The 25,919-nt window shown below is 40.9% G+C and overlaps 1 protein-coding gene across 2 annotated transcripts in view; it reads right to left on the bottom strand.

Annotated features, from left to right (window-relative positions):
- The window catches only part of TNFRSF11A (TNF receptor superfamily member 11a), a 59,438-nt gene extending 52,278 nt beyond the window's left edge, over positions 1 to 7,160 (bottom strand). The window contains exon 1 of one of the 2 annotated variants that reach the window (XM_005654480.3): positions 7,018 to 7,160. In XM_005654480.3, the coding sequence (XP_005654537.2) occupies positions 7,018 to 7,092 (75 nt within the window). In that variant the 5' untranslated portion in view covers positions 7,093 to 7,160. The remainder of the gene's footprint in view (positions 1 to 7,017) is intronic. The other variant, XM_021099691.1, reaches the window with a different exon arrangement.

A 25,919-nucleotide genomic window follows, 5' to 3' on the forward strand; every position in this document is an offset into this window, starting at 1 on the left:
GACAGGGAGGTTTAAGGAAGTAGAATGAATAACCTGAGCAAGGGGAAGTAGTGGCCTGCCAATCTCCAACAGAAGAAATGTGAAATAAAAGAGACATTGACCAACTGATCTCTACCCCCGTGAAAGAACAAGTTTGAGGAAATGGGGTCGAATTGTGACACAGTATTAGATTTAGGTCTGCTCTAGGGAAGTTGCCTCTGGGAACTTGTTAAACAGTGCACTGGATTAGCAAGGGTGGGTGTGAATAATTTTATCAGCCTTGAAAAATGGAACGGATTCCCCATTACCATGAGCGTTTTGGACATTATCCTGCTTTTCTACCTTGGGTACAAAATTGAGAGCCCTTGACAGGTTTTCTTCAACTGGGTATACAGTGGACAGCCGTTTGTGCTACTTAAGGATATGCTTTTAAGTGAGTTGCTAACTACATTCCAAAGAGTAACAAATATTTTTCAAAAATCAGAACTTTCGAAAAGTGGCTCACTTCCCATTGGGGGGGTGATGCAAACCCAGGCCAGCAAATGCTGCTGTGGTGTTCATGTGACATCACACAAAACTCGCTTGCCAGGTTTAACCATCACATTCCCCCAAAGTTAAGAGTTTTTCTTCCTCGTTTTTAAAGGAAAGTCTTCAAATTTCTGGTGGCTGGAGGAAATGACTCTTGTACTCTCAACACTGAACAGGAAATGTCATGAGTTATTATTATTCTGATGAACCCAAAGGGTAGCTTTTGCAGTCGGTTTTTCCTGCCACTTGGAAACCTGGCAGCTCTCTGACTTTGCTTGTGTCATGTCACCTGCTAGGCCAGGATTTTTTCGGATGGGGGAGGCACAGGGGTTGGGTAGAGAGGAAGAGAAACACTCATCTGAGGCGCTAAAATCCACCAGGAAAAGGTGTTTCGTGCAAGTGAAAAGCTTTTGCTGAGCTATGGGTCCAAGGTAAACATCGCTTCTGCTGGGGGCAGGCGACCAATCTGAGGCCAGTGTGGGAAGACTGAGGGTCAGGGCCAACGCTGGACCCCCTGGGAATCATTGGCTGCTTATCTCTTCAGTCCTGAGTTTTAAAACTCTGCCTACATCCTGAACTTCTGATTCAAAGACACCTTTAGGTCAGGAAATGGCTCTGAATTCCAGAGCATAGAAATTTCCTGCAGATCCCAAAGCCTTGGGACTCTTAGCTTGTTTTTGCTTCGGGGTGGGGTGGGGTGGGGTGGGGGGTGGTCTAAGGAACTTTTACCTCCAATAAGATAATCCAAAGCAAATGGGATTCCATATCCTAAACTGCATCCTTCTTTACTGTTTGTGTTTTTTTGGAGGTGGGGAAATCCTTCTTTATTTGAACCTGAACCTGAATCAATTGATTTTGATTTGGACTAAGACAGAAATTTCCTTAATAAACTATGAAAAAACCAATCCAAATGATCGGCTGTTTTGTTCTGACATCAACTACAGTTTTTTAAAAAATCATAGGTCCAACCACAGCCTTTGCCCCGTGTCTTTGGCATCTAGCACAGCTGTTTCTGAAATCACTCCTGCACTTGGCTTCTTTTTCTCACCACTGCCCTGACCCAATTCAGGACTTTACCAGCTCTTCCCCAAAGCAGAGACTGTGGCCTCCTTACTGCCCCATGGACCCACCCCTGGGCACTCTTTCCCATAACACACGCGAACACACACACACACACCAGATCATGTCCCTCCCCAGCCCACAATACATGGAGATAAAATCTAAACTACTTTGCTTGCCCACAAGGCCCTGAGTGCTGGCTCTGCCTCCCTCTCTCTACCTGCCCTTGGAGTCCAGAATGCTGTCTTTAGAGGGGCCAGCAAACACTGCACTGTCAGGCCTCCTGCCATGCCTACCACCAGCCAGCACGAGCCAGCCTTGAACCCTGAGCCCAAATGCTGCCCCTCACCCCTTTTCTGTGCTTTGGACAATTGCTGGGTAAGGAAGAAGGGGATGTTCTCCCCAACACTTTCAGGCTGGTTAAGACACTCTTGTCCTGGGTGCCCACTACACCTGGAAAGCTCACCAGTGACACAAGTGCCCTACTGCCTGCATGTGTCTAGACTGGGCGCTTCCTGAAGACCACTGCGCTGCCCCTGCTGTCTCCTTAGTCTACTGCAGGGTGTCCGACCTGGAGGAGGCGCTCTCGCTTTGTTGAAACTAAATGAACACGGTCAACTCAAATGCTGGCAAGAGCTCTGCCCTGAATGTGGCAGCCCACAGAATCTGAGGCTGGAAGTCACAGGTGGTCCACAAAACAAAGACAGCAAGTTAGCACAGGTCTATGCAGATGGAGAAGAGAGCTGACCGCTCCCCGCCCCCCCACCACCTCCCAGACAAGGCGAGGGTGGGGGGGTGCCTGCAGGAAACAGACTGACAGACAGCCTGACAGCGCCTCCGGAATGAGGACAGAGATACCAGGCTTCGCGGATCTGCCCGCCGCCCACTCAGTGTCAAACCTCAAAGCTCACCGAGAACTTCAGACCGACTCGGTCTTGTATTTTGCAGAAGTGCCCTGTCTCACTCTTGGCTTCTTCAGGCTCAGGGCTTTCATTTGGCGAAGAAACGGCGAGTTGAGCTTAAACTCACTGTTTCTAGCAGTGGGTCCTACAGAAAGCCCACAGGTGGAAGCCGGTGGGAAACACACACGGAGAAGGGGCCTGCCTGTCTCCAAACCAGGTGGAGACCATCCAGGTCCTTGGTGGGAAAATCACCTGCTGGGTAGAATCCCAGCTACTCGGGGAAGGTGCCTGGAGGTGGGGTCAGTGTGTTTCCCTCCAGGGCTGGAGTCAGATGCAGCAGGGAGACAGCCGGCAGGCCAGGGGTTGTCCTGGCAGCGAGATGGCAGATGTGCTGGGGAGGGACTTGCAGACCCACATCCACTGCACAACCAGCCTGGACAGCATCTCTCATCCTCTGGACACACCACAGGGCAGGGAGAAACGCTAAGATCTTTTTCCATGAGCTTCCAAAATGGGAAAACAGCATGGGGGGAATTTTACTACTGATCTGGCAGAGAAAGTTCACACAGCACCTTCTTCAAACAACACTCTCTGCAAAGGACGCCCTGGTTTGGAACTCCCCTTTTCATGGCCTCATAAAATACTGATTTACTGACCTTAAGAGATACACCTTTATTGTTTCAGTTTTCCTGGTGTAAGAATTTCTGGTAGATAACTGAAAAAGCAAGCTCATATTTCCTTATCAACACAGAGAACATGTTCATGGTACAGATGGGCTATTTTCGGGGGAAGTGGTGGGAAGGAAATAACAGGAGAGGCCTTTGAAATATTGGTTATCAACAAAATGAACGAAAAGGACACGGATCCCCGACTCTGTAGATTGTCCATAGTAGTAACGTTCGGCCAAGCCTTCCCGCTAGGATGGGCTGGTGGGGAGGAAGACAGCCTGGGCAGGTGCAGGCACCCGCCTATCTGACACCCTGAGCCCCACCCAGGGGATTTCCTCTTCGGGTCTCCCCACCGGCCTTTCCAGGGCTGGGCAGCCTGTTTCTGATTAGTCTACCTTACCACCTCCACACGAGCCATAAAAGTGTTATCTCAAAAACTATAAATGTTTAATACCCTGTCTATAGTGGGGTTTCTTGAATTAAGCTAGTTTTACAGATCTAGCTAGGTTTGTGCTATCTGTGAAGTGATAAAAAAAAAAAATGTGTTTTTTTTTCTTCTTTTTTGGGAGGCAAAATTCCTTTAGGCTTAAACCACTCACGGCACCCTCTCCAATAGAACACTTTCTTCCCCAGCCGTCTCTTGGAATCATTCTTTCTGACTCTTGATTCCCTGCCTATCCTCCAAAGATCACTTCTGAAGCCCCTAATGAGAAAGTCCTCCGTGATTGCCCTGGCTACACCCACGCGCTCTCTCTCTGTGCTTCTCATTATTATTATTATTATCACAGCTTCACTTGTCTCATCCTTTTCATGAGACTGTGACCTGTGAAGACCCAGCTGTGTCTTTGCCTCATTTCTCACCCGCACAAGGTTTTACATCCCCAATATGTTTGCTGGGAGTTCCCTTCACGGCTCAGCGGGTTAATAACCTGACACAGTCTCTGTGAGGATGCAGGTTCACTCCTTGGCTGTGTTCAGTAGGTTAAGGATCCGTAGGTGCGGTCGTAAAAGAAGAAAAAAAAAAAACACAAACAAACCACAAACAAATATGTTTGCTGGCTTAGGTATGAGTGAATCTGCCCTTAGGTCTTGGATAACTGGAAATAAACGTGACTGTGTGATCAAATACCTTAATGAAAACAGCCTACTCCTATAAATTGTTTCTTACTTGGAATAAACAACAGGACTACAAACATAAAATTTTATTTTTTTTTTTGGTAAGCACTCTATGTATGTCTCAATGCAGATTCCCTCACTTATACAGGTACAGAGATATAATTAGAGATGTTTTAAAACGCAAAACTTACAGCCCTCCAGGTAAATTTAAGGCCATGTAATATAATGTAAATGAAACTAAATACAGATAAAGCACTTTCTAGAATCAATACTGCAAAACCAGTACCTCCCCTACCCCCACATTTAACAGCCTTAAGCCTTGCCCAGTGTGTAATGGATGGCTAATGCAATTCCAGTGTGTAATGCATGGCTAATGCAGCCACAGCCATGGATGGCTAATGCAATTCCTTTTTTTGAACTAATAGAACAGGTTGGCCAAAAGAGCAGTAACTGTACATGAGTGCTTGTAACCACAGTACCTTGTAACCACAATACTGCAACATCTACCTCCACCTTTCAGAATTAATGGAATTCCACTGGGGGGGACTGGGCACAAACTTCAATCATTTGATTAGAGCTATCCTAATTTCATTTGATTGTTTCCTGTTTAAAAATCCACATAATTCGGAGATCCTGTTGTGGCTCAGCCTGACTAGTATCCATGAGGATTTGGGTTCGATCCCTGTCCTTGCTCATGGGTTGAGGTTCCAGGATTGCTGTGAGCTGTGGTGTGGGTCTCAGACATGGCTTGGATCCGAGTTGCTGTGGCTGTGGCATAGGCCAGTAGCTGTGGCTCTGATTAGACCCCCTAGCCTGGGAACTTCCATATGCCATGTGTTCAGCCCTTAAAAGCAAACAAACAAACAAACAAAACCCCATAATTCAAATAGCCAAAAAGGAAAGGGAGGGGAGATGACACTTGCTGAAAGGTAGCTCTGAAAAATAAATGTTTTGAAAGCATTTGCTGTTAGTATTAGAACCTACTGCCTTATATATGTATATGTACACATGTAGTTTTTGCAATAACAATGTGAGATGCCTTTTTTTAACCTGTGGAGTGAGCAGGTTTTTTTCAGGTAGCTAGCAGTTCACTGGGACTCTGTCCTTTAGTTCAATTAAGGTAGCACCCTGTCCAACCTGTTGAACACTTAATTAAGCAACACCTGAAGTGCTTAAAATGAAAAATTCCATCAGGCCTTTCCGCCTTCTTTACCCTCAACCATTCCTAGAGACTCCTACAAATAAAAACAAAATAGATGGACTCTTCCTGAGAATTTTCTGCCCCAACCGACAGCACATTCCTGTTATTTTTGTCAAGGCTGCAGTCCCAGGCTGTCTTCCCTCTCTCTCCTCACCCCAAACACGGTTCTACAAGTGCTCCTGCCCAGTTTCCTCGGGGGGCTGTGCTGTTCTGCCCAAGGATGTGAACAACAGCCTAAGCCAATTTTGAGAGAAGGGAAATCTGAAACTGCTGAAACCCCAAAAAACCACCACCATTTACCCTTCCCTCGGAGGTACTTCCAAGTCAACTTTTACAGTGTTTGCAATGCTGGGTTTCCCACACTAGAGCGCTTCTCCAGGACAGAAAACCTGTAACTGGCTTCATTTACTTGGTAACTGTATTGTCCATCTAGTAAAGCAATTTCTTCCAGAGGACTTGTGGATGCGGTAAGGGCAACAAGGATCTGGGAAGATGCTCACTTTCAGACCCCCCTTCAAGCTGAAGCTGTTTATCAGCCCTGTGGGGGGAGGGAAAGCCGCAGGGGGGGGCCCCCGGGTGCATCCCAGGCTGGGGAGCCCCAGAAGGGCCTGGCCATGCCAGACTCACCGAGCCTGGCCCAGCCCGGGATGAACTCTTGAAGAACAAGCCTGTTTCTGCTCCCCTACAGGCTTGAAGCATCCCAGGTACCTTGGTTTCTCCAGTAGCAAACACCATTTTGTTCGAACATCATCACAGGGTTTCTGAAGACAAGTGATTCTATGTTACTCAAAGGGCCAGAGCCTATGCCGGTGGACCTTAAACTGTAGGGGGGAGTGGGAAGGGAAGGGAGTCTTAACGAGGGGAGCATAAAAAAGAAATCTGAGGTCAGTTTTTTCTGAAGAAACTGCAGTATTCTGTTTCACTAGGAGCTCTAGAGGACCGCTCGAATCTTAGGTGGGGAGAGGGTGCGAAGCCCAGTTAGAGGGACGGAGCTTCCGGGGGGGGGGGGCTCAAAATGGCAAGAAAGTTGAAATCATATTTAGGATGGTTACTTATGTGGGAACTGTCTGCGGCTCTGAATTTTTCCCTCGCTTATTTTGTTTGCGGGGTTAGTGTCTGTGTCAACGCCGCGGTCTCCACAGCACCTACTCTGCGCGGGCACCTAGAAGGCGCTCTAGAAATGCCTGGGGAATAAACGACATCACCATCGCCTACCACTAAGTGGGACTTTTGGAAGCGCCACTGTCTGGGTGCCTGGGTCCCATAACTCCCCATTCTGCACTTCAATACCCTTCCACTCGCCCGTTGCCTCCTTCCACCGTTCAATCCGCAGTAGCGCAGCTTTCCACCCTCTCCGCCCCCAAATCCTCAGTTCTTGCTGCTCGGTCCAGGTCTCAGGACCTCTTGGCAGCCGCCGCGCTGCGTCCTTCCTCAGCTCCTGCGAAAGCATCGGGCACAGGACAGGGTGCGCGGGAAGCAGGAGCCCAGACGGCCCTCCGCGGAGCTCTGCAACCGGCGGGGAAGGCGCCCGCGGGGCGGCAAGGGGAGTGGGTGGCCTCCTTACCTGCAGCCGGCAGAGCAGCGCGCAGAGCGCAAGCAGCGCGGGCAGCTGGCGGCGCCGCCAGGCGCGCAAGGCCATGGCGCGGAGGGGCGGGCTGGGCAGCCCGCTCTGCGGCCTCTGCGGCCGGGGCGGTGCAGCAGCCCTGGGCCTCGGGGTCTGCCCGCCCAGCCGCCGTCCGGCCCCGCCCCGTCCGGGCACCTGACCCCGCCCACCTGCCCTCCTGCCCTGCGCCCCCCTCCGGCCGCGCGTAGGCATCCAGGTGGGACCTTAGCAAGGGGCGCGGTGTTGTGCTTCCTCTGCTGGCGGAGGGACCCAGATTGTGGAAGGTGCGGACTCGCGGGCTACCTTGGGTTCTCTCCGTGCCCGCCGCCCGCGTTCTCTGTAGCCCTGTGCACCCTAAGGCGGAGTGTCTTAGGGCATCTTTCATGGTCTCAGTCTCGGCAGGTCTGCACCCCGGGACTTTGGAGCTGGATTCCCGGAGAAGGAAGGCAGCCCAGCAGCTGGTCCCCTGGTTCCGCGCCTGCCTCGAGTCCGCACTCAGGCTTCCAGGCCGGGCCTCCCAAAGTGGGCGCACCGCAGCCAAGAGTTAACGAGGCGAGGATCTCCATTGGAGATTCCAATGGAGACAATGAAAGAACAGTCCAGTAAAGCGTCCAGCACGTTTCACAACATCCTAGTTCAGTTTTCCGGCCAGCAGCTCTTCTTCTTACCTTTTCCAGGCTGCCCGCCGCCGTCCTGTCTCCGCCCCTCGCCCCTTGTGCTTAGAAGTAAATCTGCTCTTACCTGCTCTCACCTGCTGGGTGCACAGGTACACTAAAGCCTTTGCAGAGGTAACTTTTTTTGTGAAAACACTGGTCGTGTGTCAATAGAGTTTTGAATTCCTCGAGTTCCAGAACGATCAGCTTGCCTTACTTTTGGCCTAGCATGTCGTGTATCTTCGTGATTATTCCATGTGCACTTGAAAAAACAGTGAAAAATATTTCACTGTTGCTGGTGTTTTACAAATGTCAACTAGGTCAAATTGGTTGAAATAACCATATCAATTTTGTCTAATTATACAGAGAAAATTGTGGAAATTTACAACAAAAAGTGTATATTTGACTATTTTTCCTGACCTATCAGGGTTGTTGTGTGTTTTTTTTTCCCCCATATTTTTTGAAGCTCTGTTTAGTGGCATAAGCATTTAAGATTATTGTCTTCTTGATGAATTGACCTTTTAATTATTATTGCATGTCCTCCTTAATGGATAGTAAAGTTTTGGTTTCTGAAGCTTTTGATTTTATATAGCTATTTTACCTTTCTTATGAATAGCATCTATATTGGCATATCTACTTCTAGAATCATCTATGTCAACTTAAAGAGATAGTATATAACTGAATCTTGCTTTTTCATTTTATCTAGTTTAACAATTTCTCTCTTTTTTTTTTTTTTGTCTTTTCTAGGGCTGCACCTGCGGCCTATGGCAAATGGAGGTTCCCAAGCTAGGGGTCTAATTGGAGCTGTAGCCTCAGGCCTACGCCAGAGCCACAAAAACATGGGATCCAAGCTGTGTCTGTGACCTATACCACAGCTTACGGCAACGCCTGATCCCTAACCCACTGAGCAAGGCCAAAACTGAGCAAGGGACCAAACTGAGCAAGGGACCAAAACTGAGCAAGGGACCAAACCCGCAACCTCATGGTTCCTAGTCGGATTCGTTAACCACTGAGCCACGATGGGAACTCCACAATCTCTATGTCATGATTGGAGTGTTTAGCTCATTCACATTTAATATGCCTATAGGTGTGGTAAAATGTAAGTCTTACTATTTGTTTTCTGTTTGTTCCATCTTTGCTCCTTTCTTCTTCTTTTCTTCTTTTGGATGATTTGAATATTTTTATGATTGTTTTTTCTCCATTGTTAGCTTATTTTATATACCTCTTGTTTTTGTTTTTGGCTCTGGGTTTACAATATGCATCTATGACATCACAGTCTACCTTCAGATAAAATCCTGCTACTTCAGGTATATTATAAGAACTTCAAAACAGCACACTTCCATTTCCCCCTCCCACTTTTGTGCTATCATAATCATGCTAGTTGCTTTGCCTTGTAACTCCCTAATGTGCAGTCTGATCAGTACACTGCCCCATTACTTTTATGCTTTTTGGAAAGGGCTCTGGTAGTGTTGATTTAAAAAAGATTAAAAGTGTGGAGTTGCCATTGTGGCTCAGTGGATTAAGAACCTGACTAGTATCCATGAGGATGCAGGTTCAATCCCTGGCCTCACTCAGTGTGTTAAGGATCTGGTGTTCCTGCAAGCTGCTGCACAGGTAGTAGGTTTGGCTTGGATCTGGCATTGCTGTGGCTGTGGTGTGCATTGGTGGCTGCAGCTCCGATTCCACCCCAACCTGGAAACTTCTATATGCTGTGCTTCCTTTTTTCCTAAAAGAGGAAAAATAAAATAAAATAAAAGCACAAATATCCTGGACAAGTCAATTTCATGTCACAGTAAAAGAAGCAAATTACAGAATAACATCACCCCCATGTTTGTGAACAATAATCAGAAACATGATTTGATTTATATAAGCAAAAGAAGTTTCTAGAGAGATAACAATAGTAAACACCAATAGCACACTAACACATAAATTCATTTAATCCTCACAACAGCTTTGTAAGGAATACTATCACTAGTCCCATTCTATAGATGAGGAAACTGAGGCATAGAGGTTAATAACTTGGCTAGGGTCACTTACCAATAAGTGATAGAGCTGGTATTGAAACCAGGCTAATTGGCTCTAGAGTGTGAGTCTTGCCTCATTAAGCTTACCAATTTTTAAAATTCTTTTTTCAGGTTATTTTTTAAAATTGAACTATAGCTGATTTACAATACTGTGTTAGTTTCAGGTGTACAAAGTGACACACACACATTTTTTTTTCAGATTCTTTTCTATCATGGATTAAAACAATATATTTCATTTAGTTCCCTGTGCTCTACAGTTAATCCTGTTGTTTATCTATTTTATACCTAAGGGTAAATATCTGTTAACTCCTTACTCCTAATGTATCCCTCCCCGACATCGCCTTTGGTACCTGTAAGTTTGTTTTCTATGTTTATCAATGTTTCTGTTTTGTTAATAAGTTCATTTGTATTAATTTTTAGATTCCACATATAAGTAATATCATATAATATTTGTCTTTGTCTGGCTTACTTCTCTTAGTATGATAATCTCTAAGTTCATCCATGTTTCTGCACATAACAATATTTTCATTCTTTTTTATGGCTGAATACTATTCCATTGTGTATATATATGAAAATATATCTATGTATACACACACACACACACACACACACACACATATGGATATATATACCACATCTTCTTATCCATTCATCTGTTGATGGACACTTAGGTTAAAGCACCCCAATTTTTTTTTTGTCTTTTGTATTTTTAGGGTGCACCCGTGGCATATGGAGGTTCCCAGGCTAGGGGTCTAATCGGAGCTGTAGCTGCCAGCCTGTGCCACAGCCACACAATGCCAGATCTGAGCCACATCTGTGACCTACACCACAGCTCACAGCAACACCGGATCCTTAACCCAGTGAGCAAGGCCAGGGATCGAACCCTCAACCCCATGGTTCCTAGTCAGATTCATTTCCGGTACACCACGATGGGAACTCCCAAAATTTTAATATTAGGTGAGCTGCAAAATGTAAAGGAGAAATGACTAATTTTAACTTTTGATGTTCCTAAGTTATTTACACTGAGGAAAAAGTACTTTTACATTTTAACTAACAGATGTGTAAATTTGATAAATAGATGTTAAAACTCCAGATGCAGTAAGTACAGGAGTGGTCAAAAGATTAAAAATTATTAAAAAAAATATTTAACTGGCCTACTGTTGTCTTGAATGTGGAGACAGGCTTTCTGGAAATGGTAGTGGTGTGCGATTATGATTTTGATAAAAGGAACTGGCTTGTAGGGGAGGGTACTTTCACGGTGGCACTTCGTGAGAAATACCAAGGCTTACTCCTGGCACATTTCCAACATCACCCCTTTCTTTTTTCAAAAAAGATTAGGGGATTTAAAACTTCTGCTTGGAAAGCCCCAGAGGTGAGTGTACTGGTTTTGGAAGCACTTTGAACAATAGAATGCCCATGTTAACATGTTAAGTCTACTAAAAAAAAGTTTAATTAAAAAAATGAAATTACTTTTAAAGGCTCTATTTCTGTGTTTACAGAGCTATCACTCTATAATTCAAATACTTTATAAAGATTAATGTAGAATACATTTGTTATCAACAAAATCCATTAAAATGAGCTTGAGGACATTATCTTTCCTATATGAATAGCATTAATATGAGAAACATGGAAGTAAGTTAACTCAAATACTATTTTTTGCTATTAAGGATGAACACATTATGGAGATTGCTCATTTACAGAAACTGTTACTTTTTCAAAACTCCCCCCCTTTTTTTTTTTTTTTTTTTTTTTGCTTTTTAGGGACACACCCATGGCATATGGAAGTTCCCAGGCTAGGGGTAAAATTGAAACTGCAGCTGCCAGCCTACACCATGGCCACAGCAATGCAGGATCCGAGCCACATCTGCAACCTACACCACAGCTCATGGCAATACCAGATCCCCAACCCACTGAGGGAGGCCAACGATCGAACACTCAATCTCATGGATTCTAGTCAGATTCGTCTCTGCTGAGCCACAAAGGGAACTCCTCAAAACCCCACATTTATAAGCACGTGTAGAGTTAAACTTCAGTTGCATGTAATAAATGTAAAATACACTTTAAACAATACATATTTTGACATTTATTAAACACTTTCAGTTTTTAAAAAAGTAATCAGCTGACAACGAATTATTTTATTTGTACTGGGGAAAATAAAGCACGTTATGCAGATACAGGAATCATAAGTTTATTCAAAAATGATTTTACATGGATAATATACACCTCACCCAGGAAATCCCCACTACTCCCCACTTCTGCAAGAACTCTTTAGTTTTCAGAATCAAAAATGTAAAATAAAAGTGGAGCTATAACTTTTGTTTCTAGTGGATGGTTTCTAAGTATTACAGTGTTACATTTTAATGGTCTCCATTTAGACATCAGAAAATAGGCAAGATCTTGTTAATGAAAAAGCTTAGAAATGTCCACAAGAATGAGAATTAATGAGTTTATATAATTTTTTTCACATGGTGATACAAAAATAGTTACTGGGCACAGAGCTAAAGAGAATACATATAATGCAAACTTATTAAGTAAACATTAAGACTTTATGAACCTTTTAGTGAAAATGTACGAATAAATCCAAATGTTTTTATTACCTGCCCTGTTATGGTTTGCTCTTCCTCTCATCTCTCCTATAAAACACTTTTTAACAAAACTAATCCATTGGTGATTCATTGTTCGCTCACAGATAAATCAAGGTGCAATATCCATAATGACATCCAAGCATAATAGGAAATTTCACATCTATGTTCATGAGAGAGATTGGCTTGTCATTTCGTTTCTGAATTGGGCCAAGTTTTGATGTTAGGGTTTTGCTGGACAAGACTAAAGTTCATGAAAGAACTTTGAAAAGGTGTTTTTTTTTCCTTAAATATTTGGTAGAATTCACTAGTGAAGCCATCTGGGCATTGGGGTTTCATTGTGGCATGGTTTTAAATTACAAATTCAATGTCTTCAATAGATATAGAAAATAGAGATTTTTCTATTTCTTTTTGTGTTGGTTTTGTTAAGTAGTTTTTAAAATAGGAATATATCCATTTCGTCTAATTTTTTGACTTTGCTGGTTTACAGTCATTCATAAAGATTTCATTATGTTTTTAATGTAGTGTTTGTAGGGGTTCCTTCTTTTTGGTTTCTAATACTAGTAATTTATGCCTTCTCTTTTCTGTGGTAAATCTTGCTGAGGTTTAATCAGATTTGTTCAACTAATTAGAATCAGATTTTCAGCTTTGTTCATCTTCCCTATTGTTATGTTTGAGTTTTCTATTTTATTAATTTCTGATCTTTATTGATTCTTCTGCTTACTTTGTGGTTCTTTTAAAACTACTTGAAATGAATATTATATAATTGTCCTTAAGCCTTTCTTCTTTTCTAATCTATGTATTGAAAGGCAGAGTGTAAAGCTGCTTTAAATTTAAAGCCCCCTCTAAGCATGGCTTTAGTCTTGTCTCATGAGTTTGTTATTTTTGAATTTTTATTATTTAATAAAAATTCTTTCCAATTTTTATTGTCATTTCTTCCTTAACCCATAGTTCTTTTTAAAATTTAATTTTATTTTTATTAGAGGGTAGTTGATTCACAATGTTGTGTCAATTTCTGCTGTATGGCATAGTGGCTATATATGTATATATATATATATATATTTATGTGTATGTATACACACATTCTTTTTTTCTCATACTATCTTCTATCATGTTCTATCCCTATAGTTTCTGTTAGAAGCATATTGCTTACATTTTCAACATTTGGTATTTTCTGTTTCTTTTTTGCTATTAATTTATAACTTAATTCACTGTGGTCAGAGAACATATTCTATAGAATTTCACTCCTTTGAAACTTGTTGAAAGATGTGCTCTGTGACCCAGCAAGCATATAGTCATTTGTTAAATGTTCCACATACATTTAAAAATAATGTGTATTTTGGAGTTCCCGTCGTGGCTCAGGAGAAATGAATTGACTAGGAACCATGAGGTTGCGGGTTAAATCCTTGGCCTTGCTCAGTGGGTTAAGGATCCGGTGTTGCCGTGAGCTGTGGTGTAGGTCTCAGATGTGTTTCGGACCCTGCTTTGCTGTGGCTGTGGTGTAGGCCGGCAGCTACGGCTCCAATTGGACCCCTAGCCTGGGAACCTCCATATGCTGTTGGCGTGTCCCTAAAAAGACAAAAGACCGAAAAAAAAAATAATAATGTGTATTTTGCAACAACAAGTTCTTCTGCAACAGAGTTCTTCATAAGATGATCAGGTCAAATGTATAATTGCGTTGTTCAAATCTTTTATAGCCTTCCTGATTTTTAAACTTCTTGCTCTCTGTCAGATTCTGAGAAAAGTGGATTAAAAACATATATATGGAGTTCCCGTCGTGGCGCAGTGGTTAACGAATCCAACTAGGAACCATGAGGTTGTGGGTTCGGTCCCTGGCCTTGCTCAGTGGGTTAAATTATCCGGCGTTGCCCTGAGCTGCGGTGTAGGTTGCAGACACGGCTAGGATCCCGCGTTGCTGTGGCTCTGGTGTAGGCCGGTGGCTACAGCTCCGATTCGACCTCTAGCCTGGGAACCGCCATATGCCACGGGAGCGGCCTAAGAAATAGCAAACAACAACAACAACAACAAAAACATATATACCTTCCACTATGATTATGTGATTTTTCCTTTTAGTTCTGTAATTTTTTATGTAATACACTCTGAAGCTATTACATGCAAAGAATGATTTAAAAAGTCATTCTGTTCTTCCCATCTATAAGCTTGACCCAGATGGGAAGAACATTTTTATCTTATTTTATTTTTGCCACATCCTTGGCATGTGGAAGTTCCTAGGCCAGCTATCACACCTGTGCCTTAACAGTAACCTGAGCTGCTGCAGATACAACACTAGATACTTAAACCCTGTTGCATAACAGGGGGAACTTCAAGATAGACATTCTTTTAATGGTTACCTAAAGTAGAGATTATAATATGCATCCTTAATTTGTTAAAGTCTAATGAAAGTAGTAGTTTTATTATTTCCTGAGCAATTCAGGAAACTTAGACTGCTTTAAAATCAATCACACCCCATCCCCCATCTTGTGCTCTTTTTGTTTGGTATATATTTTAAAATCCTATAAGACAATTTAAAATCTATCCTTTCTATTGCTCCTTATTCCTTTTTGCATCTCTAAAATGCCACCTAGAATCACTTTGCTTTTGCTTGAATAACTTTTGTGATTTTTCTTTGGTGTGAGTCTGCTAGTAACAAATTCTGTTTGTTTGGGTTTTTTTGCAGGGGGAGTGTCTGAAAAATACCTTAACTTGCCTTCATTTAAAAAGGTGTTTCTGACTGAGGGTGTAGGCCTAAAAAGACCAAAAAAAAAAAAAAAAAAAAAAAAAGAATTTCTGTTGAGCATAAAGTTCTAGGATGGCAGTTATTTTCTTTCAGCATTTAAAAAATATAATTGGTTTGGCTTCTATTGACAAGCCAACTATCAGTCTTACAGTTGCTACCTTTAAGATTTTCTCTTTGTATTTGGCTTTTCAGCAGGTTTATTATAACATATGTAGGCTTAGTTTCCTTTGAATCTATCCTGTTTATAGTTCATTGCCCTTCTTGGAGTTTTTGTTCAGTTTGAGAAAATTCTTGGCCATTCTCTCTTCAAATAACATTTCCCGCAATCTCTCTCTTCTCCCCTCTGCCTCCTAAGACTTTTACCCTATTTTCTATGTTTTGCATTAAAAAAAAAAAAAATCTGTGCTGCTTCCTGTTTCCATTTCCACATGTAGGGAGCTTGGAAGTGGCCACTCTGTCCTGACAAGTAAAAAACTGAACAAACTGAAAAATCAATGAATCTTCCTAAATCTATTTAAAAGAAGGGAGGTGACAGGGCACACCCTTGCCCCCCAAACTGGAGATGCTGACAGGCAAATACAGAGAATCAGGAGCTACCAGAGCAGAAACTCACAAGCTATAACCTCTGTGGGAACAAAAGCTGGTGTGGAAAAACCAGAGCTATAATTGATCAATTGCTCTGGTGGCCCAGAGTGGACAAGTCTGATAGTTAAAAACTCCAGGGGCACCCAGGCATAGAGGGATCCCTATGCTTTTGTGAGTTTTACCTCCAGGAGCGTGACCAGGTTCTCACAGTAGAAATCAGAGAAAAATCTCTTCTTCTGTCAGGAGGCGGGGAGAGGAAACAATTTTGAAATCTACCAGTGCGCTCTGGTTTTTTTTTTTTTTTTTTTTTTGCATTTTAGGGCTGCACCCATGGCATATGGAAGTTCCAAGGCTAGGGGTGGATCAGAGCTATAGCTGCTGGCCTACACAACAGCTCACAGCCACGCCAGATCCTTAACTCACTGAGTGAAGCCAGAGATTGAACCCACATCCTCATGGATACTAGTTGGATTTGTTTCCACTGCACCACAATGGGAACTCCCCAGACTGCACTGTTCTTAAAAGGCATGCCCTTAGGGAAACTAGTTAACCTCAGAGCCTAAGCTGCTGGAGTATTATCAGAGCCTAACTAAACTGGTGAAGGGAAATACCCAACTCCAGCCCACTCTTGCCATTCTGTTCTTCCTAAGAAGGAAGGAAAAAACTGAGAAACACTTGTGAAGTCCATAATCCAGAAGCACAGGCTCACTAAAGACAGACGTAATCCCAGGACTATAGAGTGTTTCTTTTCCACCCACATCTACACCCTATTAATAAAGGACTATTTAAAACAGTTCTTCTTACCCAGTATGTCACTCTGATTATCAATAAAAAAAAAATTACAAGGCATACTAAAAGGCAAAAAACAGTTTAAAGAGTCAGTGCAAGCATCAGAACCAGACATGGCAGGTATGCTGAGATAATCAGACTGGGAATTTAAAAACAACTATGATGAATATGCTAAGGGCTCTAATGGATAAAGTAGACAGCATGCAAGAACACATGGGCAATATAAGCAGAGAGAAATCCTGAGAAAGAATGAAAAAGAAATGCTAGAGATGGAAACCACTTCACAGAAATGAAGAATGCCTTTGATGGCCTTATTAATAGGCTGAACATGGCTGAGGAAAGAATCTCTGAACTTGAGGGTATATCAATAGAAACCTCCACAACTGAAGAGCAAACAGAAAAAAAGACTAAAAAATAAAAAGCCAGAATAGAATATCTAAGAATTGTAAGGCAACTACAAATGGTATCAAAATATCAGAAGAACGGAACAGAAGAAAAATATAAAACAATTATGATGGAGGATTTCCTCAAATTAATGTCAGACACCAAATTATAGTTCCAAGAAGCTTAAAGAACATCAATCAGGATAAATTCCAGAAAAACTTCATGTAGGCTTATAATTTTCAAACTAAATAATGAAAAAAAAATCCTGAAGGAAGCCAGAGGAAAAAAATCTGCTCTATAGAGAAAATAAAAATTACATCTGACTTCCCTTAAGAAACCATGAAAGCAAGACAGTGGAGAGACATATTTAAATGTAGCTTGTGAAATTACCTTTCAAAAGTGAAGGAAATTAAAGGAAAACAAAAAGTGATGGTATTGTTGCCAGTAGTCTGTCCTTGCAAGAAATGTTTTGTTATTTAGAGAGAAGGAAAATAACATAGGTCAGAAACTTAGATTTACATAAAGGAAGGACACTGAAGAAAGAATAAGTGAAAGTAAAATAAACATTTTTGGAGTTCCCGTTGTGGCACAGTGGTTAATGAATCTGACTAGGAACCATGAGGTTGTGGGTTCGGTCCCTGCCCTTGCTTAGTGGGTTAAGGATCTGGTGTTGCCGTGAGCTGTGGTGTGGGTCGCAGATGGGGCTTGGATCCCGCATTGCTGTGGCTCTGGTATAGGCTGGTGGCTACAGCTCCGATTGGACCCCTAGCCTGGGAGCCTCCATATGCTGCGGGAGTGGCCCAAGAAATGGCAAAAAGACAAAAAAAAAAAAAAAGACAAACATTTTTTTCTCATACTTAATCTAACAGATGATAAGGGTTAAAATAATACTGACAATGTATTTGATTATGTGTTCTGTGTATATATCATACATATGATATATATATTTTAGGTATGCTTATATAAAAGTGAAATGAATGACAGCAATGATACAAGGGATGGGGAAATCAGGTTTGTTTTGTTATTATATGGGACTTAACACTACCTGTGAAGCATTACAGTGTTATTTGAAATTGAACTTAGGTTAGCTGTAATTGTATATTGGAAACTCTAAGAAAATCACTGAAAAAAGAAGTAAAATTGATATGCTAAGAAACAGAAGAAAATGAAATGAAATCATACAGAACACTTAATTAAAACCACAAAAGGAAGAAAAAGAATGGAAGACAAAAACAGGAACCAAGCACGAGGGCAACAAATAGAAAACAGTACAAATATGGTAGATATTAATCCAGTTATATCACATTTTGAACATCAATGGTCTAAAGGTACCAATCAAAAGAGATTGTAAGAGTGGATCAAAAAAATAAGACCTAACTATATGTCATCTATAAGAAATCCTTTTTTTTTTTTGGCTTTTTAGGGCTGAACCTGTGGCAGATGGAAGTTTCAAGGCTAGGGGTTGAATTGGAGCTGCAGCTGTTGGCCTACACCACAGCTATAGCAATACTGGATCCTTAACCCATTGAGCAAGGATGGGGATCAAACTTGCATCCTCATGGATACTAGTCAGTTTTGTGACGTGCTCACAATGGGAACTCCAAAACAATTCCATTTTAAACATAAATTCACATATGATTAAAAGTAAATGGATAGAAAAAGATATGCCATGTTAACACTAATAAAAAGAGGAGCTTCCTGGTGGTGTAGTGGTTAGGGATCTGGCATTGTCACTGCAGTGGCTTGGGTTGCTATGGTGTGGGTTTGATTCCTGGGAACTTTTACATGCCATGGGCACAGCTGAAAAAGAAAAAAGCAAGACAGCAAGAATAGCTATATTAATTTCATACAGAGCTGACTTCAAAGGAAAGTTTGGGATAAAGAGAGGCAGTACATAATGATAAAGGGGTCAATTCTCCAAGAATACATGATAATCCTTAAAGTGTATGCACCTAATGGCAGAGCATCAAAGTACATAAGGCAAAAAGCAATAGAACTGCTAGGAGAAATAGATGAATCCACTATTATAGTTGGAGACTTCAACACACCTCCCTTGAAATGGATAGATTCAGCAGGCATAAAATCAGTAAGAGCATAGTCGAACTCAACAACACCATCAATCAACTGGATATAATTGATAGCTGCAGGCTACTTCATCCAACAATAACAGAAAATATTCTTCTCAAGCTCACATGGAACATGGAACATTCATCTAGATAGACCATATTCTAGGACATAAAACATAGCTCAAGAAATTTTAACGAATAGAAGTTAGATGTATCAGCTCTCAGACCACAATGGAATTAAACAAGAAATCAGTAAGAGAAAGATAATTGGAAAGTTCCAAAATACATGGAGATTAATATATACTCCATAAAATATATGACTAAGAGAAATTTAAACATTTTTTGAACTAAATGAAAATGAAAACACAATTTATCAAATTTGTGGGATTCAGGATAAGCAGTGCTTAGTGGGAAATTTACAACATTGAATGCATATATTAGAAAAGATCTAAAATCAGTCATCTAAGCTTCCACTTTAGGAAACTAGAAAAAGAAGTGCAAAACTAACTCCAAAGAAATAGAAAAAAAGAACTGATGAGTTACAGCTGAAATCAATGAAATTGAAAAGAAAAAATCAATAGAAAAAAAAATCAACAAAACCAAAAGCTGATTCTTTGAAAAGATCAATAAAACCAATAAGCCTCTAGCCAGGAAAGAGAAAGAGAGAGAGAAGATACAAATTACTAACCCAGAAATCAAGAGAGGACATCATTACAGAGCCCATAGACATTAGAAGGATAATAAAGGAATACTGTGAACAATTCTATGCCTGTAAGTTTGAACATCTAGGTGAGATGAATCAATTTCTTTTCTTTTTTTGCTTTTTAGGGCTGCACTTATGGCATATGGAGGTTCCCAGGCTAGGTGTTGAATCAGAGCCACAGCTGCCGGCCTATGCCGCAGCCACAGCAACACCAGATCCAAGCCACATCTATGACCTACACCACAGCTCACGGCAATGCCAGATCCTTAACCCACTGAGCAAGGCCAAGGATCAAACCCACAAACTCATGGTTCCTAGTCAGATTCGTTTCCACTGCACCATGACAGGAACTTCAGATCAATTTCTTTAAAGACACAATTTGCCAAAGTTTATCCAAGATATAGACAATCTGAATAAGCATTTATCCACTAAAGAAAATGAATCAATAATTAATAACCTTCCATAAAAGGAAAAGAAAAGAAAAAATCCAGTGTTGCCATGAGCTGTGGTGTATGTTGCAGACACAGCTCGGATCTGGTGTTGCTGTGGCTGTACCATAGGCCAGTGGCTACAGCTCCAATTCGACCCCTAGCCTGGGAAACTCCATGTGCTGCAGGTGTGACCCCAAAAGACAACAACAACAATAATAACAATAGCCTTCCAAAACAGAAAGCACTAGTTCTACATGGGTTCGCTGGTGACTTCTTACCAAGCATTTAAGGAAGATATTGCATCAATTCCCTGTGATCTTTCAGAAGATAGAATACTTTCTTTTTTTTTTTTTTTTTTTTCTATTTCTTTGGGCCGCTCCCGCGGCATATGCAGGTTCCCAGGCTAGGGGTCGAATCCGAGCTGTAGCCTCTGGCCTACACCAGAGCCACAGCAACGCAGGATCCGAGCCGCGTCTGCGACCTACACCACAGCTCACGGCAACGCCGGATCGTTAACCCACTGAGCAAGGGCAGGGACCGAACCCGCAACCTCATGGTTCCTAGTCGGATTCGTTAACCTCTGCGCCACGACAGGAACTCCAAGAAGATAGAATACTTTCTAACTTATTTTATGGGCCTTAGGTTACCCTAATGCCAAAACCAAACTAAGATATTACAAGAAAATAAAACTACAGACAAATATCTCTCATGAACACAGACACAAAAAAATTCCTTAACAAAATATGAGCAAATCAGATTTCCTGTTGTGGTTCAGTGGAAATGAATCCAACTAGGAAAGATGAGGTTGCGGGTTTGGTGGGTTAAGGATCTGGCATTGCCATGTAGGTTGCAGACGTGGGTTGGATCTGATGTTGCTGTGGTGTAGGCCGGCAGCTACAGCTCGAATTAGACCCCTAGCCTGGGAACCTCCTTATGCTGCAGGTGCAGCCCTAAAAAGCAAAACAAAACAAAACAAAATAAAAAAAAACAAACAAAAAACAAACAACAACAAAAAAAACAAAAAACAAGCTTTAGCAAATGGAATCCAGCAATGAGTCAAAAGAATTATGCACCACAACCAAGTGGGATTCATCTTAGGTATGTGAGACTGACTCACCATTTGAAAATCAATTACATAAATCTATCACATTCAAAGGCTACAGAAGAAAAATCACATGATCTACCAATAGATGCAGAAAAAGTACTTGACAAAATCCAACACCCATTTAAGATGAAAAGCTCTCAGTAAACTAAGAACAGAGGGGGGAACATTTTCAACTTTATAAAGAGTATCTACAAAACCCCTACAGCTAACTTACATATTTAATGGTGAGAAACTTGAAGCTTTCCCACTATCAGGAACATTTTGATTTGCAGAGAAAACAGGCCCAGCAGACCCACTTTCTTAAAGACTGTCACAAATCTGTTTACCTCATTCATCAGAAGCCCAAGTTTTTTTTGACCTGAGCTACCCCTGACTTACTCTGAACATTCCTTAAATTTATTTAATCTCTAACCCTTCCCCACCATCCACTGTGCACATGGGAACTCATGGTCTGTCTTCAGATTTCTCAAACTCTTCTCTTGAAGGGTCTCTTGCTTGTCTTTATACCAGTTGAATCCTGGCTACCACTAAGACACCAACTTTCCCTGCTATCATTTTAAGTGGAGGCTTTTTAATTTTGCTCTCGCAAACTTCTGTGCCTTAAAGGCTGGAGGCACATCAGGTATGTTATCTTTTTCCTTTCTACACCCAAAGGAAGTATCTTTCCAGTTCACTTAGCTATTTTTTACTTCATTGAGACCCAGCCCTCAGATTATTTATTCCCCCCCCCCATTCCAATATCTCTTTCCCTCCCTTTTCCAGTTTAGACTCTATGGTTCATCACTGTAGTAATTACTTTGCAAGAGCTTTAATGTCCTTGTCTTTTCTCCTGTAATGCAGCTGGAAAAACCCAGTCCTGGTTTTACTTTATTGTGTGTATATTTCACATCTGCTCCTGACCAGCTAATCCTGTCTGGAAGAAAAAAAATACAACTGTGTTAACTGGTTTTCTTTAAATGCATAATTACTATGATCAAATGGGCTTTCAAAATTGCTTGGCAAGCCTACAATTCCCTCAATAATTACACTCTGCCATTCTTGAAGGCAACCATTTCTACCTTCTTTCTCCTCAAACCTCCAATACTTTCCACATGCTAACCAAGCTAATACTTTTGCTTCATACTTCACTGAGAAGAGAAGGAATTAAACGGAAACCCCCAAACCTTCCCACCAGTAAATCTACCAAATTACCTCCAAGTGTATCTGTTCTCTGCTTTCTCTCCCGTTACAAGGAGAGCAGGTTGTATCTGTGCTCTGAATCTCACCCCTCCTACCTTCTCAAGGATTTCACAGTTGTTGCCTGTTACTTTTTTTTTTCTCTTGGCTTTTTAGAGCGTACCCTCGGCATATGTAAGTTCTCAGGCTAGGGGTCCAATTGGAACTGTAGCTGCTGGCCTACGCCACAGCCACAGCAACGCCAGATCCAAGATGCATGTGTGACCTACACCACAGCTCACAATGCCGGATCCTTAACCCACTGAGCAAGGCCAGGGATTGAACCCAAATCCTCATGGATACCTGTTGGGTTCTTGACCTGCTGAGCCACAATGGGAACTCCTATGGCAATATTTCTTGAAAGAGCTGTTATATCTAGTCATTCTTTAATCCACTCTAATCAGGCTTCTGTTTCCACCAATCCACTGAAACTACTATGGAAGTGATCAATAACTTTAATCTTCCAACAGGTTTCAGATCCATCTTCATCCGGACCGATAAACAGTAAATGACCGTCCTTCGAACACTCTTCTCTCTGCTTCCAAGAGGCCGTACTTTCTTGGTTTCCCTCCTACCTCACTGTACACTCCTCCTGAACCTTTTAGTAGTTCCTCTTTCTCTGTGAAGTTGCAAATATGCGAGTGTCCCATGGTTCATATTGGGATACTCTTCTCCATGATTACTCTCTCCTCAGGTCATTTCACTTAGTTCCATGAAAATCTGTATTTTCAATCCTGACCTCTCCTGAGATCCAGACTTGGATAACTCACTTCCTACTTGACAGTTACACAGGTAACACTCAGATATCTTGAATTTGACACATCTAAAACAAAATTGTAGATTAACTCCTAAAACTTGTTTTTGACCTCACTTCCTAGATATTGTCATCGCCCACTATTTATTCAGTTATTCTAGCCAGAAATCTCAGTGACATTTTTGGCTTTTCTGTCTACCTCAGGCAGCATACCTAACCTGTCATGCCAATTCTAGTTCCAAAATGTATGTCAGATCTGCTTTTTTTCTCTACATTTTTGTCCAGGCTGCCATTATCTCTTGCTTGGATGGCTGTATTAGCTTCTGTCTGTGGCCTCCTGCCCTTTTCAAAAATATTCTTACAAAGCATGTTTATAACCATAATGTAAATTGGATCAATTCTATTCCTTCAACTATACAAAAGCTTCCTTTTCTGACGTCTAATATTAGTTTAAACTATTAGTTCAATAGTTCTGAGGTCTTTGAAGAACTCTAATTTAATGACAAGTTTTAATAAATAAAAAGCAACAGTCTCGATAAACTCATACTTTTCTGGGGACTCCTAATTGTCCTCACGATCACCCTTTTAATCTAAATAGAAAATGTACATAGAATTGGTGTTAAGCTCAACTATTCGTTAATTCATTCAACCAATGTTTGTTTAGTACCAGGCATTCTTCAAGTACCAGAGACACTGGTTGAAAAGGAGAGACAACATTTTCTCTCATGGAGCTGAGTCTAGTGAGAGAGACAGATAATACAAAACAGAAAGTGAGTGCTGGTAAAATCATGAAACAGAAAAACCAGGCTGATGACAGAGTTACAGGGATTACTTAGAATTGGGTGGTCAGAAAAGGTCAACTCGAAGAGTCTTTATATAAAATTGAAAACTAGATGGTAATCCACATTTTATAAGATCTACTGGTTTCTCATTTTAAAAAACCAGGAGAATTGTCTATCTCTAGTCTTCTGTCACCTTTTCATAATTTCTCGAGGATGATTACAATATTTTCAGATGTTTTGTGGTAAGATAAAGGAAGCAAAATGATATGCAAATTTGATATGCAGCAGTTATCTCCTAAGATTTGAAGACTTTTGTAGCTTCAGCAAGAAACCTGGATTCTAACTTTTCTTTTATTGGTTCATGGTGAACTGAAGGGGTTCCAGCTCTTAGATAACACTAGGAGCTAGTTATTTTCAAGAAATGCAGGTTCTTATTTTGCTTCCCTTTTGAAAAGTTTTGTTACAAGGAGCCTGAAATTTCAAACTAGATATTAAAAGAGCTAGTTAATATAAGAGCCAAATGTATACGAAGAGATATGACTGGGGTTGCAAAGGGTAAAATTTTTAAAAAACCTAAACAAATTATGTAATGGAAAACTAACCTATTAAACTAATTTAATAGTTCTGAGGTCTTTGAAGAACTCTAATTTAATGACAAGTTTTAATAAATAAAAAGCAAATTTGCCTTACTAGTCTTGAAACATTCCCATTACTCTGGGAATGTTTAAAGTTGGCGAAAATAACAATCAAAAGTAGTTTTTATCATCTACTGCAATCTTTGGTAAATCATACCTGGCATGGTAACCTGTTCACTTATTAGAAATCAAAGTTTGGGAGAGGGGGCTATCCATACTTTAGTGATTCAGTGGTTTAAAGTTGTTAATTTCACTTCGACCTTTCATGATACTTTCAAAGTGCTAAAGCACTTTCAGGTTTACTATTATGTAATTTTCATAAAGTCTTGTGAGGAATAGAAAGCATGTTATTATTTCCATGCTTTTTGATGGTAAGACAAAAAAAATTTGTTAGACAGATATAAAGCCCATATAAAAGTAAATTAGGAAATAATTTACATTATTAAAGTATTCACTATAAGTTCATTATTTAACATGATGGAAGGCTTATGAAAAGAGAAAGTTAAAATTTAAAGAATTGTCAATTATCAGAAATAAAGATAAAGCATCTATAAAATCATAAAGTCAATGAGAAATTATTAGTATTACTCAACAACAAACATTTACTATAGAGATATTTATAATATTTCCATCTTCTTTGAGAATCTATATCTAAAAATATCCAAGGTTGCAAATGCCAACAGTTTAAGAAAGGGTTGCTTTTTCAGTAGTTTAAAACTTTAAAAAGCAGATTGCTATTAACAAATGACAACCCTAAATAACATTACTGACAAAGAACACCTATAATGACACAAACCTCAAAATAACAGACAACAAAAAATTCCTACATTAAATTTCCTCAAGAAATCTATTCATGAAATGATCTCATTTAAATAAATATAATGGAGTAAACTTTAACGATATAAAAGGAATTAAAATAGTAAAAACAGCCCTCCAATATAGACATACTTTGGACAGAATATTCCAGGTATTACTGAAGACTCTTTAAAGAAAAGCAAATAATTTACATTTCTCACCATACTGAACTGAAGGAATTATTTACATACTATCAAAAACATATAATAAAAATCTTTAATAGTGTTAAGTTTGCATTGTTGTGTACTTTATGACAAGTATGCTTTTAGAGTAAATAATAATTTTTATTTTAAGGGTTTTTTTCCTTTAAAAAATTTTTTTTTTGGTCTTTTTGTCTTTCTAGGGCCGCACCTATGGCACATGGAGGCTCCCAGGCCAGGGGTCCAACTGGAGCTGCAGCTGCCGGCCTATGCCTCAGCAATGCCAGATCTAAGCCATGTCTGTGACCTATACCATAGCTCATGGCAACGATGGATCCTCAACCCACTGAGCGAGGCTTTGGATGGAACCATAAAGAAGGCAATCAAAACAAAGTTTCCTACAGTTAATCCTGAGGAGAAAAT

The sequence above is a fragment of the Sus scrofa genome, chromosome 1 (genome assembly GCF_000003025.6).
Source record: "Sus scrofa isolate TJ Tabasco breed Duroc chromosome 1, Sscrofa11.1, whole genome shotgun sequence".
Classification (NCBI taxonomy): domain Eukaryota; kingdom Metazoa; phylum Chordata; class Mammalia; order Artiodactyla; family Suidae; genus Sus; species Sus scrofa.